The sequence below is a fragment of the Copidosoma floridanum genome, unplaced genomic scaffold (assembly GCF_036245765.1).
Source record: "Copidosoma floridanum isolate Cflo_tuat_1 unplaced genomic scaffold, Cflo_Japanese_pri ptg000024l, whole genome shotgun sequence".
Classification (NCBI taxonomy): Eukaryota; Metazoa; Arthropoda; class Insecta; order Hymenoptera; family Encyrtidae; genus Copidosoma; species Copidosoma floridanum.
In genome coordinates this window covers 8,766,846-8,785,660 of record NW_028321901.1, presented here as the reverse complement: position 1 = coordinate 8,785,660, position 18,815 = coordinate 8,766,846, and the positions used below count along the sequence as shown (strand labels likewise).

General features: G+C 31.7%; 1 protein-coding gene across 2 annotated transcripts in view; it reads left to right on the top strand.

Moving 5' to 3' along the window:
• The window catches only part of Eif4g (eukaryotic translation initiation factor 4 gamma), a 763,642-nt gene that overhangs the window by 334,778 nt on the left and 410,049 nt on the right, over positions 1-18,815 (top strand). For both annotated transcript variants that reach the window (XM_089595035.1, XM_089595034.1), the window contains exons 10-12: positions 6,899-7,722; positions 7,830-8,138; positions 17,764-18,457. In XM_089595035.1, coding sequence (XP_089451161.1) covers positions 6,899-7,722; positions 7,830-8,138; positions 17,764-18,457 — 1,827 coding nt within the window. The remainder of the gene's footprint in view (positions 1-6,898; positions 7,723-7,829; positions 8,139-17,763; positions 18,458-18,815) is intronic.

Here is an 18,815-nt window from a genome sequence, read left to right as displayed (position 1 = left end):
ACACTACCTGGTGCGCTTACTGACTGCTTTGTTGAAAAATACAAAAATTTCAAAGGTATTAATTAACAAAGCGGCCAGTGAGCACCCCGGGTTGTGTATTGATCAGTGCTTGTGTTATTTTATTTATGATATTAATTAACAAAAGGACCAGTAAGCGCCCTGGGTTGTGTGGCTTATTCCGCTTTTGTTATTTTATTCACCATAATAATCAACAAAGTGACACTTAAGCGCCTCGGGATGTGTGGTGATTGATGCTTTCGTTATTTCATATATTATATCGATTCACAAAGCGACCAGTAAAAGCCCTTGGTTGTGTGGTGATTGGCGCTTTCGTTATTTATATGATATATTATTAAATATAGCGGCCAGTAAACGCCCCAGGTTGTGTGGTGATTGGCGCTTTCGTTATCTATTTATTATATTATAGAATAAAGCGGCCAGTAAACGCCCTGGGTTGTGTGGTGATTGGCGCTTCCGTAATTTTATTTATTATACTAATTAACAAAGCGACTAGTAAGCGCCCCGGGTTGTTTGGTAATGGGCGCTTTCGTTATTTTATTCATCACATTAATCAACAAATTGACCCTTTAGCGCCCCGGGATATGTGGTGATTGGTGCGAGCGTTAATTTATTTATCATATTAATCAACAAAGTGACCAGCAAATACCCCGGGTTGTGTGGTGATTGATGCTTTCGTTATTTTATTTATCATATTAATTAACAAAGCGGCCAGTAATTCCCTTGGTCTACGTGGGGATTGGCGCTTGTGTTGTTTCATTTATTTAATTAATAAACAAATCTGTCAGTTAGCACCCCGGGTTGATTAGTGATTGACGCTTGTGTTATTTTATTTATTTAATTGATAAACAATGTGGCCAGTAAGAGCCCGGGGTTGTGTGGTTATTGGCGCTTTCGTTATTTTATTTATCATGTTAATTAAGAAAGTGACCAGTAAGTGCCCTGGGTTGTGTGGGGATTGGCGCTTGTGTTATTTTATTTTTTGAAATTAATAAAGAAATTGGCCAGTAAGCACCTTGGGTTGTGTTGTGATTGACTTTTGTGTTATTTTATGTATTTAATTTATAAACAATGTGGCCAGTAAGCGCCCCGGTTTGTGTGGTAATTGGGGCTTTCGTTATTTTATTTATCATAATAATTAACAAAGCGACTAGTAAGCTCTTCGGGTTGTGTGGGGATTGGCGCTTGTGTTATTTTATTCATTTAATTAATTAAACAAAGCGACCAATAAGGGACCTGGGTTGCGTGGTGATCGGTGCTTTTGCTATTTCATTTATGATATTAATTAACAAAGCGGCTAGTAAGCGCTCCGGGTTGCTTGGTCGTCGGTGCTTTCGTTATTTTATTTATTTAATTAATAAATAAAGTGGTCAGTAAGTTCTTTGGGTTGTGTCGTGATAGGCGCTTTTGTAATTTTATTTATTTTATTTATTAACAAAGTGACCAGTAAGCGCATCAAGTTGTGTGGTGATCGATGCTCGTGTTATTTTATTTATTTAATTAATAAACGAAGCTGCTAGTAAGTTTTTTGGGTCGTGTGGTCTTTGTGCTTGTGTTATTCTATTCATTATATTAAATAATAAAGGGACCAGTAAGCGCTCTGGGTTGTGTGGTGATTGGCGCTTGTGTTTTTTTTATTTATTATATCAATTAACAAAGCGACCAGTAAGCGCCCTGGGTTGAGTGGTGATTGGCTCTTTTGTTATTATTCAAAGCATTAAAACGAAAAGTGGACAGTAGGCGTTTGTGTTACTGGGTTAATTAGCATTGGGTCATTGGGTTTAGTAGCTTGGGGTTTATTTATTTATTATGTTAAAATTTCTGTTGAGTTATGTGGATTTTTGCCCTCTGCTCTATATAGCCAATTTGAATGTTGCTTTACTTTGGAACCCACTTTCGGGAGCACTGGAGAGAGATATTATAAAGAAAGGGTCTAAGTTATCTCGACAAGCGTCCATGTTATAGGGCTTGGGGCTTTTTTTTAATCTCGTTTTAAAGTGGATTCTCACCGCGGTGAATAGGAAAAAAATAATGTGGAATAAATTGGTGTGTAGGAACCTTTTTAAATTTGATCGGAAAGGTGCCAAAAACCACTTTTTGTACTAAAAGGGCTTTAATTAATGTATCAATTAAAGACAATAAATTATGTCATGTAGAGCTTGAAAACACAAAAAATCGAGTTCTTAACAATCAAAATCGAACAACAGCTTTTTTACTTAAAAATTAAAAATGGCGAAATATCGCTATTTTTCAATAATTATATACTTGGCTTGTATGCATCCTAGATGTATCCTCAAAAACTTGAATTGTTTATTTTTTGTGTCCTTGGCCTGTTTTTTTTTCTTAAACAAACAATTTATAATGTCTTTTTGAGAAAACCGATAAAGTATAAAAACGGGAGCTTTGGATAAATTCTTGCCAATCGGCAAAAACCAGCCGAACGATAAATACACGGGTACGTATATGTTAAGGAACACTTACTTTTCAAAATATTGCTAAATCGTTTGCAAAATCATCCAATAAAGTCTTTTTTAGATTATTGCTGTGCTCTGTTGTCGCTGCTCTCTGCTTCTGCTGTCCCCCTACCACATCACCCTTTCCCGACGCTCGCTCGTCGAGCTGCCGCACACGCCAAATTGACGATTTTTCAAATGCTTTGTTAAGGACTTTATTGGATGATTTTGCAAACGATTTAGCAATAAGTTTGTAGAGTAAGTCTTCTTTCACACATACATACCCATATTTTCATCATACGGCCGGTTTTCGCCGATTGGGAAGCATTTTTCTGAAGCACGTGTTTTAAAACTCTCTCGATTTTCTCGAAAAGTTTTTATAACTTGTTAATTAAAAAAAAAAACCACAGGTTAAGGATACAAAATCCAACAATTTAAGCTTTTGAGGGTTTATTTAGAATGTATCGAAGCCGAGTAATCAATTATTGAAAAATCAGAAATTTTTTTTTCCGAAATCCCACTTTTTTTCTATTTATCACGGTGAAAAGCCTCTCTGGAACGAGATCTTGAACAATCACTGATTTTTTGCTCCGGGCCCTGTACTAACAGTGGTCGGCTCAATGCCGTCCACTTGGTAGAAAGAGAAAGAAAACTGGACAAGTTTTGCACCTCTCTGTTGATTAGCTCTAGAAGCTCACAGTTACAGCCAGTTTATTGAAAATTTTTTAGGCAGCCAGCCAATAGCCTAATAAATGGAGAGGTGCGAGGGAGATGCAAGACCCATCCGGTTTTATTTCTCTTTTTACCGAGTGAACGCTTCCTCTTACAGGTGACCGTATAGTTGGCCTTCTTTACTTTTAATATCTCAATGGTTATAAACTAAGAACTAAGGTCTGAGGGTTATCGAAATTCAAACCAGAGGCCACTCACCAGTATTGAGGAACCTTATGATTCGTAGAGATCCGTAATATTTTCATCATATTTTATTCCGGTGAAGAGTAACGTGGTAGTTGTAGTTTATAAACTAGCCTCAACGTAAACCAACGGATAGAATTTAAAAAGTTGATCTATCCAAGGGCCATTTACGGCAAGATTAGAATTTATCTTCTATCTGAAAATCGATCTTTAATAAAACGGATTCCCTGCACAAAAGCAAAACCAAACTACAACTTAGTCAGTTGGTTTTTTTTACAATAATTAATATCCAAAATCAAAGTTCCAGAAATTTTTGGATTCAATAAAGTGGGGGAAATAACCTTTCCGCGCTACTCATCTAACGCTGATTTTATCTATAGTACTGAGATAAAAGCTTTGGCTTTGTAGATAAGATTATAGATAAAATTAGAACATCTATACATAGATATATAAGAAATAGACTGCTCGTTCTTATGTATGGTGCTGAAGCACAAGTAAAAAAAGACACAGCATTAAGCGTAGAAATCTGTCTCTCTTGCACATTGCTAACGGTGGGGAGGTTGCATTAGCCGGAGTTAGTTAACTAATTCTCCATCGTTGTCAATGTGCGAGAGAGACAGATACCCACGCTCAGTGCTATATCTCTTTTTACTTAAGCTTCAGTGCATACATGAGAATAATTGTATATTTCTTATGTGGTTATGTATCTTTATTTGTGGTTCATACCTCTTACGAGGTCAGAACCTAATATAAAGAAAATTCTATATTTCTGTTGGCCGATTTTTGGGTAGAAGATAAATTCTTAATCTTGGCGCAAATTGCAATTGGGCTAATAGTTACGTCCATCTGTTGGTCTAAGTTGCGGCTTGTTTTTAAAATTGACCATACGGCACTATCATAATTACCACACAATTTCACACTAGAATGAAATATATTTCGGATCTCTACGAGTCACAAGGTTCCTTAACCTTTGTGAGAGTAGCGGCTAGTTTAGACTTTTAACCACTCTCGGACCTGAGCTCTTAGTCTATTAAGCTTCTCGGAGAAATTTGGGGGAAAAACACTTGTTAATTCCATTTTCGGTGACTTGCATGGTCTCCCCAAAATTGCTTGAACGAACCTGTCGGTTGTATTAGAAAGGTTAGACAACTGATAATCTGATAAACTGTTTAAAAAGCATGTTTCAAAGGTGATTACTAGTAAATTTTGGTAATGGTCATTATGATCAATAGTGAATCTCAGTAATTTTCGTTGTTATATGTTTCTGTTAGTCCAATAAACAAAAAATTTTTAATAAATGCTTCCATTACCTGGTGTATTGTCTTACTTATTATCATATCAGTGTACCTTTGTAGAAAGTTTTGATGATACGTTAAACAACATTTTCTTTTAAACACATTCAAAGTCAGGTATTGCATCCAAAAAGTAATTTATTACTTTGTATAGAGCCAAAAGTACGATTATATTAGATTTAAAGTTTCGCTGGGTCTATTTGCATCAATTACACGTAAATACTTGGATATCATACAGTACAGATAACACCTGAGGTGGCGCGAGGGTAGTATTATTATTTATATGGATATTATAAGCCGTACATCGACCTAAACGTTGATGTAGCTATTTTCATATTTGTGTATTTACGTTGATTTGGTGCGAAAAGCCGCAGGGTTAAAATGTATGGCCTTAAATTAGAATATGGTACATGAGTATTTACATTTTGATGTCGACAATGGGCTGAAATTTTTCAAATGTGTAATAAGTTTTTGTTAAAAGTTCTCGTGTTTACAATTTTTATTATCCAAATAAGAAGTCCAACTTGAACAATTTATTGCTTATGTAATGTCAATTTAACGATTGCAACCGAGTTGTGACGGTTTCTACCGATATTTTTCCCCTATTTCTTTCATAGAGAGTTAAGCTTTTTCATGTATTCTGAACTATTACTCTATAACCATCCAACTCTTGTGTGCATACTGTTGGAGTGTAGTTTGTGACTAAAACTTGTAAGCATATATGTCATTCATCTATTTTTACAACCTTGCAAAATGTCGTTTTTGGTACTTATATGTTTATTTCTTTAGACTACTTTTTCTTGCTCGATATTGAGGTAGAATAAAAATCAAACAAAAAACTAGAATTTTTGTATCAATACTAAAATCTTTTAAAAGGTACATCATGTGGTATATTCTCATTATTTTGGGCCTTATGTAACAATGATTGATATTTTGTGAAAACCTAAACAGGCAAGTGCAAAGAAAAAAAAGAATGGTTATACATTGCAATTAGTAATCGCCAACATCTGTTAAAAGTGGTTAAGTTCTGTGCCTGTTTTGTTATTACATGAATCAAATCACCAAAAACACGTGCTTTTACAGCCATATTGAAGAGGCAGGCAGCTGCTTCCACGTGTTTTCTTTCTCCCTCTGTCCCACACTATTTTTGCTTTGCATCTTTTTATTTGTGTTACAAACTGTTATGAAAATTGACTCTCTAAGGTCTGTGCACACATTTAACAACCTGGTATAGGTAGTTAACTTCTTTCTTAGCAATTGTGGCTTCAGTTATTATATTGTAACGTTTTCCACAATTTACAGCAATATCTGAAAAAAGTGACTTGATAATTTCCTAACTATATTGCATGGTCAATAGTATACGTTTTATTATTGAGCAATGGAGATAGAGCCCTTCTATTACGAGCTTTTTTAGTAAAGTACTGAAAAAGTTAAGGAAATCACCAATCATCTACTTAATGTTAAGGAACGCATATTAAATCCCAAGTGATGCGCAATCCTAGTTATCTAAGACATTATAGTAGACTCATCAACAATGGTATTTTGTTATAAATTATTTCACAGACATTCAAGTTTATTATTAATAATCTTGATTTACTTTAGCATTACTAAATATTTGTCTTGAAAAAGTTGAAATGTGACCATTGTTCGATATCTAACTTTTTTCTGCTTAGTTCGATTAACTAAAGCAAATAAGTAAGAATATTAGTTACTTTTAATCATTGAAAATTTGTTCTCTTGTATTATGTAGTGCATTGTATGAAAAAAGTTGCAAAACATTTATTTAAACAAAATACCTAACTTGATTTAAAAAAGTCAAAGTTTTATGAAACCTTAAAAGCAGAATGTTTATTATGTACATTGAAGTAATCCCATTAATCCTCATTACATGTGCTTCAATACTTATTTTGAAAAATCTGAACTTGACTCATAAGTTAACTCATTCTATAACACGTTGTTCTTGTGACCAATTTAATAATTTAATTTTTATGCACTTATATTGTCAGTGCTTCAGTAGAAAGTCAAACTTTTTCCCATTGGTTTTTAATTCATGAAAAATTATAATATTGGTTACCCATAAATAACGTAATTCTCATACAGTCTATTCTAAACTGAAAAATTGCATGTTACAACTATCGCTAGGATGTAAATTAAAATATTTATTTATAATTATTTAATACCATTATAAAAATTTAATAATCAAGTTCCTTTTTTTTTTAGGAAGAATCATGCAGAAACAGAAGAGTAAAAATAAAGTTAAATCAAAAGATTCAAATCGCAAAGGTATTAATAAAGACTCATCTGAAATGAATGTATCTGTTGAGCAAACTCAGGATAGTACCTCTTTAATTAAAACCAAAACATCTCAAGACGTTTCATCAAAAAATAGTGATCTTGAAGAATCCAATAAACATCAAAAAGATGTTAAAGACAAAGACAATTATGAATCAAAAAGGGAACAAAACATTCCGAGTAATGAAACTGTAGAAGTCAGCAACACTACTCTAAGAGAGGTCAAGGAACAAAGTCTCTCTAGTGTAGGCCAGCTTTTGCAAATAAATAGCAAAGATACATCACGGAAAAGTACAAGTATATCAGATAATATTATAAATGATGCAAATGAAATAGATCAAGAAACAATGTTATCTGCTGTTACTCTAAAAAATAATGAAAATGATGTTGTCTCAGGTCTTTCCAAAACATGTAAAGATTTAAACTCATGTTTGGAAACTTTGAATTTAATTTCAGCCACAACAATACCTGCTATGAAATCTACTTTTCCTCTTAAATATTCATACTCTGATGATCAGTGGAGCCCGATAAATACCAGCGGAAAAAAAGTTTATAATAGAGATTTCCTAATGAAACTGCAAGACGATCCTAACAGTAAAGTAAAACCTAGGAATCTACCGGATCTAGATGTTGTACTAAAAGAAATTACCAAAAATCGTAACTCTGTAGATCAAAAATCAAAAGAAGTTTACCCCAATCGCCATGATGCACTTTTTCCAGGATTTGCTAAGACTTCCATAAGTGCCAAAGTTGTGAGTTCATTGATTGTGATTGTTAAAAAAGTCTCTTCTGTTGAATACTGTTTAGGTAAATTTTTGTTTATACTTATTAATAATTTTACCATTTCTTGATGTTTTAGCTACCTCCAGCCAAAAAAAGTCATTCAGGAAAAATAAAAGTAGCCAAGCCTAGTGTGATTCATGTATCTCTTTCTTTACGTGAAGATGTAAAATTGAGAGAGACTGAAAATGCATGGAAACCCACAAGGCTTATGCCGACATCAGTCTCCAAGGAACTAAGTAGAACTGAAGCTCTTTACAAAAGAGTTCGCAGTGTTCTTAACAAATTAACTCCACAAAAGTTCGATACTTTAGTTAATCAAGTTCGTGAATTACAAATAGACACTCAAGAAAGATTGCAGGGAGTTATTGATTTGGTTTTTGAAAAAGTATGTACTAAATTTTACAGTTTTATCTTTTATTAAGGTAAATGTTTATGGCTGAATGTGCAAGCTACAAATCAAACACAATTTTTATGATTAATAAGTATATTTATCATCAGATTATTTTTATAGGAATATTTATTAAAACACAAAATTATTTTAAAAGTATTATGTTGATAAAATGTTTATTTTTTATCATTAGTTATTTACACTTAGTATGTGAAACCTACACATTAAAAATTAAGGTATCTAGCACAACAGATTGGGTGAATTTACAAAGATTTAAAGTTGCAATCTAAGAATTTAGGAAGTTGTAAACGTTTGGCTTTGCTTAGCATATGTGTGTGTTTGTCTTTGGCTAGTATTTATATTGTTAAAAACAATAAAGTGCTAAGAAAAGCCTAACGCTTACAAGTTCCTTAGTTGAGAGCGCTGTATTAAAATTACAAACGTCCAAAGGTTAGTGATATCCTGTAAAGGTGATTGAAATATGTTCCACTATGGACTAGGTTACTACCTATACTGCGAAACGCCCGTGCCATCTCGTGGATATATTTTTTAATTGAGAGATAAGAGAAGCTCAATTAGTATATAATAACCATGTAATTAGAGCAATTTTGTTTTTAAATTTTACTTGATTGTATATTGGGATCGACTCCATAGCACTAGCGCCGCTGTCCTAGGTTAATCTCCATAAAGTGGCGAGTTTCAAACACGACAAGAGAAGGCTCGTGACTATCAGCGCCATCAACTTTTCTATTCTTACACATTGTGGCGTTATTGCGAAGTTTCGAGAGAAGGCTCTCAAGGGCCGATCCCGATTGCAGCACGTAAGAGAAAGAGAGACAAGGAGAACTTACCTCTCTTTCGCTCTTGCATACTTAATCGAATCCGCTCAGTCAATTGACTAAGTGATTTTCGCCGTGTAGATTACTTGTTTTGTAAAAACACACTTGTTTTCACTACTAAGATACTTGAGGACGTTAATCACACATACCGTTTTCTATATGATCTTCCTGACATTTCAACAGGATGCTCGTAATGATGTGAGAAAGTCACGTGTAAAATTTGAGATAGTTTCACAACATCGTTTTTTAAATATTGAATGTTGATAAAACTGCAATTTAATACGTAACCTTATAGTGGAGTTACATAAAAATGGAATTTATAAAAAAATGGTATGTAGAATTTTTCTAATTTTTTTTGCATGATGCAATACCATAATACTGGTCTTATTCTCAATTTTCAGAGAGATCGACAAGTTACTTTTGCAGTAAAATAAAAAAAAAGTGTCAGACGCCTACGTATAGGTATACAATTGCATTCAAAACAGTTGCCGGCGCTGCTGCATGCTCGCTCCTGCCTCACTGCATTCTCTACATTTCTCCTCTAACTGTGATAAACGTCCTTAATTTAATTATCTTAAACCTTCATATCTGTTTCAGCATCCCATAATAATACAAAATTTAAAAACTAAGTAGCTCTTTTTACATGCTTATTAATTACCTGTTTAGCTTTTCTCATCTCACAATTAAAACATTCTGTCATCTGATATCGCGGTAACTACCGCGACATCAGATAAGCAGTAGTTACCTAGTCCAAGTGTCGTGGCCAGCGTGAAGCAGTGGCTTAGGCTGCGGTTCATATAGCTTTGGGCTTTGTAACACATGCTCATGAGTTCAAGATTCGGCTTTTACTCATTTGGCTCGCATTTCTAAGAAATTAATTTCTTTAGTGCATTTTTCCAACTGTGGCCTGATAATTCGAAATTTATGTAAAATAAGATGTCCTTATTGGCAGGGAAGTGATTGATATCACAATAAAATCTGAGGAAGTTTTTTAATATGCCAATAACGGTAGCATATGTATGCAGAATAACACAGCAATGCAGAGCTGTTATACTCGTATGCACCACTTGTTAGAATGATTGTAAAATAAGGAAAAAAGAAAAAAATCCAAGTGTCTATGTTGACCTAAAAAATAAAGTACACTGTAGATATCTATATATTTCTAACCTTTCTCTCCATATTGGGGTTCCAAAAGGTCACGTGACTCTCGCGATATATATAGTCACTTGGGGGGAAAATAACACAGGCCTTGTAGGCGCAATTATATTTTTATTTTTTTTACACGTTCAACAATTGTAATACGATAAAAGCCTTTTAATAACATATTTTTAAAGAGATGACAATACCTTTACTATTTTTTCCCAAATCAATTAGTCTTTTGCAGCTTAGAACTTTCCTTTGAAACTGCGAAAACGCAAAGACTAATTGAGTTGGAAAAAAATAGCTAAGGTATTGGTGATATCTTCAAAAATGCGTTATTGAAAGGCTTTTATCGTGTTACAATCGTTAAACGTGTAAAAAAATATAAAAAGAATTGCACCTGTAAGGCCTGTGTTATTTTTCCCCCAAGAGACTATATATACCGCGAGAGTAACGTGATTTTTTGGAATGCCAATGTGACACCATCGATGTGTGTTTCGAGTTATACACCTCTGTTTTCTCTTGGCTCCTTTCTACGATTTGTCCTTGAGTTTGATTCACACCATCTATGTACTGAATTCCGTTCGAGATTTACCTCATTTACCGTGACGTGGCAGTATTATGTATTTATTAAAATAGCTTTTTTCCACTGTCGGTAAAACAGTGCATGCTATACGTCAATTCTCGTGACGGTCAATCTCGAACGGTTTTCAGTTTATTGACGGTGTGAATTTAACCCCTGTCTTTTTTATGTAAAGATAGTAGCAGCTAATAGAAAAAACGGACACTTGATCCTATAGCGTTTACAGGATCAGTACCAAAGTTTAATAAAACCGCCCAAAGTAGGAAAATGTCATTTGGCTACTATTTTAAAATTTTCTAAATGATTGATGTTTACAATTTTTTTTCTTTCTATTTTCCATCGTCCGAAAGATAAGTTACTTTATTCACACATTAAATTTGTTTTTATAAACTCTATTTTTTCTTCTAAATTTTTTCAATTTTTTCATACAAATCTCTAAAAATTTGGAATGGAGTACATGGAGATCTTTGACCACACCCAACGATTATAATATTAATAGTAATGTCACCCTGCCTTAAACCTTACAGTATAGTTAAATCAAATTTTCAAAATGAATTTTAGAAAAATTTTAGAAGAAAATTTTTTTGTTAATTTTGACCCTGATTTTTTATGAAATTGAATTTTGCAACATAAAAATGTCGATATACCTCTGACTGAGTACACTTAAACACATTGCAGTCAATGTTACGTAATAGTCAATTTTACGTAATATAGAATATTTTACACAAGTTGAACAAAAAAAGATTATGATACCGTGTTTGTTACAGTAGTTATTGATAATTTAGTGTGAATTACGATGTTTTTATTAAAAATTGTTGTGTAATCTTAACAATTTTTTTTTTACACTTTTGCACGGTATTTCTTTGGGATTTATGTGATTTAATAATTTTCACATACATTAACAATAATAATAAAAATATCATAATTGGACACTTTGATGTGCCATCTTATTCTCCGAACCGTGGCTTTTATGCATTCAAGCGTTAAATGCATTGGAATAATAGATTTTTTTCGATACACGAAAGTAAGAGTCCCTGGTACTCGGCCTGCATCTCGTATGAATAAAGACCCTTCATTTAGGGTGGTCTCTTTTACCGTGTATCATTTTAAATAAGGCTACTTCCTGTGAAAAAAAGCGCTCCCTAAGTACAGGATCTAATTTTAATTGTATTCCATTAATATATTTAACGAACTTTTAATATCAATATGCTATTTTCGACTTAAAAATAACAAACTTACATGCTACAAACCACTTTCCCAGACTTTTAAAACGTTTTTCGTTATTAACTGTATTACAAAAATACTATTGATAAAATTGGTCAATCCGAAAAAGTGTATTTTTGAAACATCTATGTCGTCTTACTCTTAAAACACTTAGTTGTAGATTTCAAATTTATTTCTGTAATAGGAAGAAAACGTGTTTTTGGCTGTTTTTGTGTCTACTTTTCATTACTCTGTCTTTGGTCGTTGATGTCTAAAATGTATGTTAAAAATTCATCGCTCAATTTTTTTTTTTTTTTTTTTTTTTTTAGAACGAAGTTCTTTATGTCGCGTTACTCGGGGGGCTGGAATTTGAAAACCGACAGATTTTTTTTTTTGAAAACGAAAGTGTTTTCACCCAAAGTCTCTTCCTTTCAAGTTTCCCCCCTTACCCCGTTCCCCTCACCTACTGTTCTCCATACACTTCCCCTCTCCCCACTATATATGTATATCTGCCAACCGTGCTGTGTTACTCTTCTGCACACCTTTACCCACCATTCCCTTTTCACACTCCCAAGCAATTAATTTTCTAACCAATTCCAGTTTTATTTTCCCACAATAACTTTGATTTCACTTAGAATTTTTTTCTTTTACAATTCTGAAAAAAAAAAAAAAAAAAAAAAAAAATTTCCAATAAAGAGATTTGAACCCTCGACCTCCTGCATATGAGTCCAGTACCTTACCCACTCTGCTACGAGCGCTGCTGACTTTAGAAAGTCTGTTTCTTGTACTTGTCGTGCGGTTCGTAACTATAATATTCCATTTTTATATGCATTCACTGATACTACATTTAATTCATGATAAATTGTGCATTTGTGTTCAAAAAAAAAAAAAAAAAAAAAAAAAAAAAAAAAAATTTAATTAGCATAAATATGGTTATGTAGATTAAACATAATAAGGCGCGTTATTACGCATTGAATATTTGTATTTTATGCATTTGATGCATACAATACCGACTGATTCTTATTAAACCTGAGGTTTTTGTTGGCATTACAGTAATGCTAATAATTACTGTTATAAATAAATTATTTTATAAATAAATTATTAAAATAAACATATACGATAGAGTTGCAGAACGTATCAATGGTTTTTAAGATTTTGAATTCGACTATTTAATTATGTTACAATGTCACATAATTATATAAATTAAAAAAAAAAAAAAAAGGAAATTAAAAAAAAAAGATTAAATGTGAAAATAAGAAAGAAATTAAATAAAGGAATTACAAAAACATAATAAAAAATATGATAAAATGAAATATGAAAAAAAATAAAACAAGAAATGGAAAAACAAAAATAAAACAAGAAATAGAGAAAAAAATTAAAAAAAATGTAATAAAATAAAATATGAAAAAAAAAACAAGAAATACAAAAAATAATAAAACAAGAAATGAAGAAAAAAATAATAATAAATAAAATAAAAAGAAAAAACAACAAACCAGGGGGGATAAATGGGTCATGGGACCCACGGTAAGAACGAAGTTCTTTAAACATGAGATGAGTATAGACACAATTTCTCAGGTAACAAGGGGGTCGCCAGACCCACAGAAAGAACGAAGCTCTATAAAAATAAGTACTGCATTCATGTTGTTTACTAAAACAAACACTTGAAAAACGAATAAAAAAAAATAAAAAAATAAAATAGTATACTACTCACGATGGTTGAACTTCGTGAGTACTGTATTTATGCACGACGTTCTCACGAAGTTCAACCATCGTGAGTAGTAAACTAATTTTTTTTTTACTTTTTTTTATTCGTTTTTCAAGTGTTTGTTTTAGTAAACAACATGAATGCAGTACTTATTTTTATAGAGCTTCGTTCTTTCTGTGGGTCTGGCGACCCCCTTGTTACCTGAGAAATTGTGTCTGTACTCATCTCATGTTTAAAGAACTTCGTTCTTACCGTGGGTCCCATGACCCATTTATCCCCCCTGGTTTATTGTTTTTTTTTTTTTTATTTTATTTTTCTTTTTTTTTCTTTATTTCTTGTTTTTTTTTTTTTTTTTTTTTTTTTTTTTTGCGGTGCACTAAAAATGTGGCCTAAATTTTTCCTTTCGAGAAAACTTGTCAAAATTTCACTAGATCATAACTACACTAGTTAGTCAAAAAATTATAACCTACACATGTACGTACTGACGTACACTATGTGGCCAACTCAAATTACCCTTATTTCAAACTCAATTTGTTTTATTTCGAAAATAGACGATTTATAAATGCTTACACTTTATGCTTCTGAAAAATTATAAAGCACTACCATACACTCATCGTGTCTAGAAAAAAAAAAAAAAAAAAAAAAAAAACTATATCTGCTAGTAAAGATGAGGATGAGAACGTAATAAGAACAACTCAGGGGAAGGGACATGAGACAGTTAATATCGATTATGGTGACGTGGTAAGGTATGATTCTAATTATGTTCTATTTACAGACATACATTATATTTTTGATAGCGATAAAATATCATTTGTTATTTTAGTTTATTTTATATAATCTATTAACTATTTAAACGTGTTTGTATTAGACTTATGTACCACATAATTGATTTTGTTCAAAAAAACTTGCGACCTCTCTTTCTTTAAGTGTAACCCCAGTGATTTGGTGGTGATCAAAATGTGGGTAATGAATTTATCTGTACTGGGAAAACTCTAAGATAAGGAACCAACACACCGTCAATGTCTGTGACTATATGTTGGAGGGCGGGTTCGTTGCTCAGTGTAAAAGAGCGAAATCGCTCGGGTTACTAATTCTATGAATAAAAGTATCTCAAAATAGCTTTTATTAAAACTTTAATTAACAAGTCAAATAATCTATTAATCGCTGCAACATTAGCGATTATTTTTATTAATTACTTTATTGATTTTTCCTTTTTTTGGACAGTAAATTATATTAATTTCTTCATATTTGGAATATTTGCGAAATTCTAAATTAACAATATAATTTGATTTATTATCTTGAAAAAAGAAACACAATACATGTTTATAATTCGCGCTTAGACGTGAACTATAATTTTAATTTCAGTTTTAACTTTTTCATTCTAATTCTAAATGATTTTTGTTTAAGGTAAATGTCCCTATTCGTGGAAAATGTCTCTATTCATGGAATATGAAAATTCATGTATTGGTTATGCAACTTTATAGATAAAAAAAATTGTGGTGGTTGTATATTTTATGTATCTTTATGAATTTACAAAAAAACTTGTATTTTATGTACAATAAAAGACGAACTTTAAAGATAATTCCATAAATAGAGACAAAGTCACACATAACCTATCTTTTGAACTGTACGTATTATAGTACCAAACTTCAACGAGTAATTTATATAATTCTAGTGAACAAATAAACATTATTACTATTTCTGTTAAATACCTTAATGTTATGCAAGTTAAAAAACTTAATTATCTTAAAATATTTAACAAAATTTATGTTTTGAAAAAATTTCATAAATAGGGAAATAATATGAAACAATAGGTACAACGTTTCATAATTATGTACATTTTAGCCTTATAATCTTTTTATGAAACGAAGTAATTTAACAATTAAGAACCATATTTTAAAATTGAAATAATAATGATAAATTTAGAACGCACCAGCTAATGCCAAAATTTCTACTATTAAAGCTCACAATTACGAAAAAAAATTAAAGAAATAAGTATGATAAAATTTGTGGTCATAGTAATATCTGTGCTAATAAACAGATTATCAGCACAGCCACGGATGTTAGTATTGTTCTCTACACCTATCTCAGAAATGTCACATAGGTTTAGGTCGTCCTCGAGGCCCTTGGGTGTCTGGAGCATGGCATTAGTAATTGATCCAGGTACTTGGCCCGAGGAGCGCCGCGGCTTGTCGTATATGAGGAGGTACAGATGTAATACATAAGCTGTTTAAGTGGGCTTGGGGAAACCATGCACATCACATGGAGAGGCAGAGCAGAAGTAGGGGAACTGGGATAGATACTCTTTCGAGCTGTACTGTAGTAGTGCTAGCCTATAGCCTGCGAGTCTCTAGAGTACTAAACTCTGCTTTGAGTGGAATGCCGTCCCGTCTGGAATCACTGATATAGTTGAGTTGATGCAGCATAAATTTATATACATACTATTAAAGCTCCACTCCCTGCTCGTTATTCCTCAAATAATGATTAAATATGATAATTACCTACCATATAATGATTTAATATTTTAAACATCATTGTATTTGAATAAAAAATCTTAATCAATCATAAAATTTTTATATTTTCATAAAAAGTGACGAATCAAACTCAACTTCAACATTTAGAATTTATGAATAAAGCAAATGTTTTATGGCATGTTATTTTAAATAATAGGTCATTTTTGTTTCCAATAACAAATCATAAATTTTTTTTTGATTTGTGTAATAATAAACTTTTTTTTTCAAGTTATCTACAATTAAGTACGTGGAGCATCATTATTTAAAAAAATTGGGAACGCATCACAACGTAACTTACGAAACCTTTAAAGAAAATGCTATCGCGGTGGCTTTCGAAAGAATGATTAATATGTTTGATAATATTTTTGGAGAGTCAAGCGTCTTAATACTTTGTTTTTAGTTGCAACTTTTTTTTTTTCATTTTTAGCTAAAAAAATTAGCACAATTGTTTTATAAAAGATTTTGATATAAATGCAAAAGTAGCAAACGTTTTTTTGTAAAAATATAACTCTGAAATTAGAAGATACATTTTTTTACTCATTCAACCTATTAATGCCCTAAGTAGATGGTTTGTAACAACGTAAAGATACTATAAAAATTACTTGTTAATAAATTTTTTATATATTGTTCATTCAACGAAACAGTAGCTAAACAAATACTTTTAAAGTTATATGCAAACAGAAAGAAAATTTTCATTAAAGGTGGTCCTGAATTATAAGGCAAAAAAAAATTTCATTTTAAACTAGTAATTTGTATTTTATTTTTCAAGGAAAACATTTTAAATCAAAATAAAAAAAAATAATGATAAGACCTACGTGTGTTCGAAAGGGGGTTGATAGAGGGGGGCAATTTAATATTTATCCTAATTAAAATAATAAAGAAATTGAAAGATTCTTACCTTAATTTAGGTGTAGCTTAATTTAATTGTAACAAGATTATTAGCGCTCGGGTGTTTTAATCAGAGATACTGAGATTCTTAGAGTAGGATCACTATAGAACATGTTTCTATAAAAAAAAAAAAAAAAATGATTGTATTGAATACGTTAAGGTGAACTTTTGATCATTTATCGGATAATTCGGACTACTGTGTGTCGGCAACTCTGCTTAAATGATTAGTAATAAAATATAAATCATTAGTTAATACTAAAAGTTCTGTTTTTCAAAGCATACTTGATCATATTTAATTCTTAGTTAATTTTATTGGTTTTTTTCATAATTCAGTCCATTTTTTTATGATAACGTATGCATGTATGATGAATTATTGATTGTAGGATGTGGCACAAGTATCCATTTGACCTCAACTGTTGCGTGTTAGTTGCAATAGTAAAAATTACATCATGAATTAAAACAATTATGGTGTTGACATTTTAATATTTTTCAGCAGCTCAAAAAGTTACATTTGGAAAAATTTAATGCAATGATATACACTACTATATTACATTATTTTTAACTTTGTTGAGCTACATTAAGCTGGTTTCATTAGTGGCCAAAAATATTCCTTGCAAAATACAACTATATAAAGTACTTACCACTGCGCATAAAAACTTTTTAGCCACCAGTCACATAAAGCCATTAAGATATTTACCTTATCAGTCATTAATTTTCTTTAAATAAGTCATTCGTTCCAATTAAATTTCAGGCTGTAGATGAGCCAAACTTTTCTAAAGCATACGCATTAATGTGTAAAGAATTATCTAACATGCAGGTTACGAATGGTGACTCGAAAGATACTAACTTTAGAAAGCTCATTCTTACACGTTGTCAAACTGAGTTTGAAAAAGATAACATTTACGAAAATATTCACAGTGAAAAACTTCGAGAAATTAACGAATGCTTAGATCCAGATAAAAAACAAGAATTGCAAATAAATTTAGAAGAAGAAAAACGAAAAATGCGTATTAAGTCTGTTGGAAACATCATATTTGTTGGTGAACTTTTTAAGCAAAATATGCTCACTTGTAAAATTATGCACCAATGTATTCAGCATTTGTTGCTCCAACATGACGAAGAAAATCTTGAAAGCTTGTGTAAATTGTTAACGACGATTGGTAAAGCTTTAGAATCTAAAGGTATCGACCTTTCTGGTCCCTTTAAACAAATGCAACAAATAGCCGATTCGAAGGGTACAGTTAGTTCTCGGATTCGGTTTATGTTACGAGATGTGATAGATTTAAGAATTAATAAGTGGATACCACGAAGAGATGATAGTAACCCGAAAACAATAGATCAGATTCAAAAAGAAGCGGAATCTGAACGGTTGGATGTGCAGTTAAATTATGCACCATCAAATACTCCAAGAAAAGATGACCGCGTTAACGAAAGAAAACGAAATCGTGAGTATACTGATCGTATTTATTATACATATTCATAAACTTATTTTGTTATATAGTGTAATTTAGTATTAAGCTGTTAACTTTCTTATTAAACCTAATCCAGTACTATAACATCCTACGTCCTGTAGCCGAGTATGTGCAAATATAAACATTGGCATGTAAAAAAATTTCGGATGTTTACTCGAACCTTTTTACATCGCCTTACAGTCACAAAAAGAAACAGTTTGACCAATTAAAATCTCGGCTTTAGTTGTTATCAAGCAAATACCGAAAAATGATTTGTTTCTATGCTTTTGCTTACAAGTTGCATTATTTATATAATTATAGTTTTATAGTGATAATTAAGTTTATATGAATT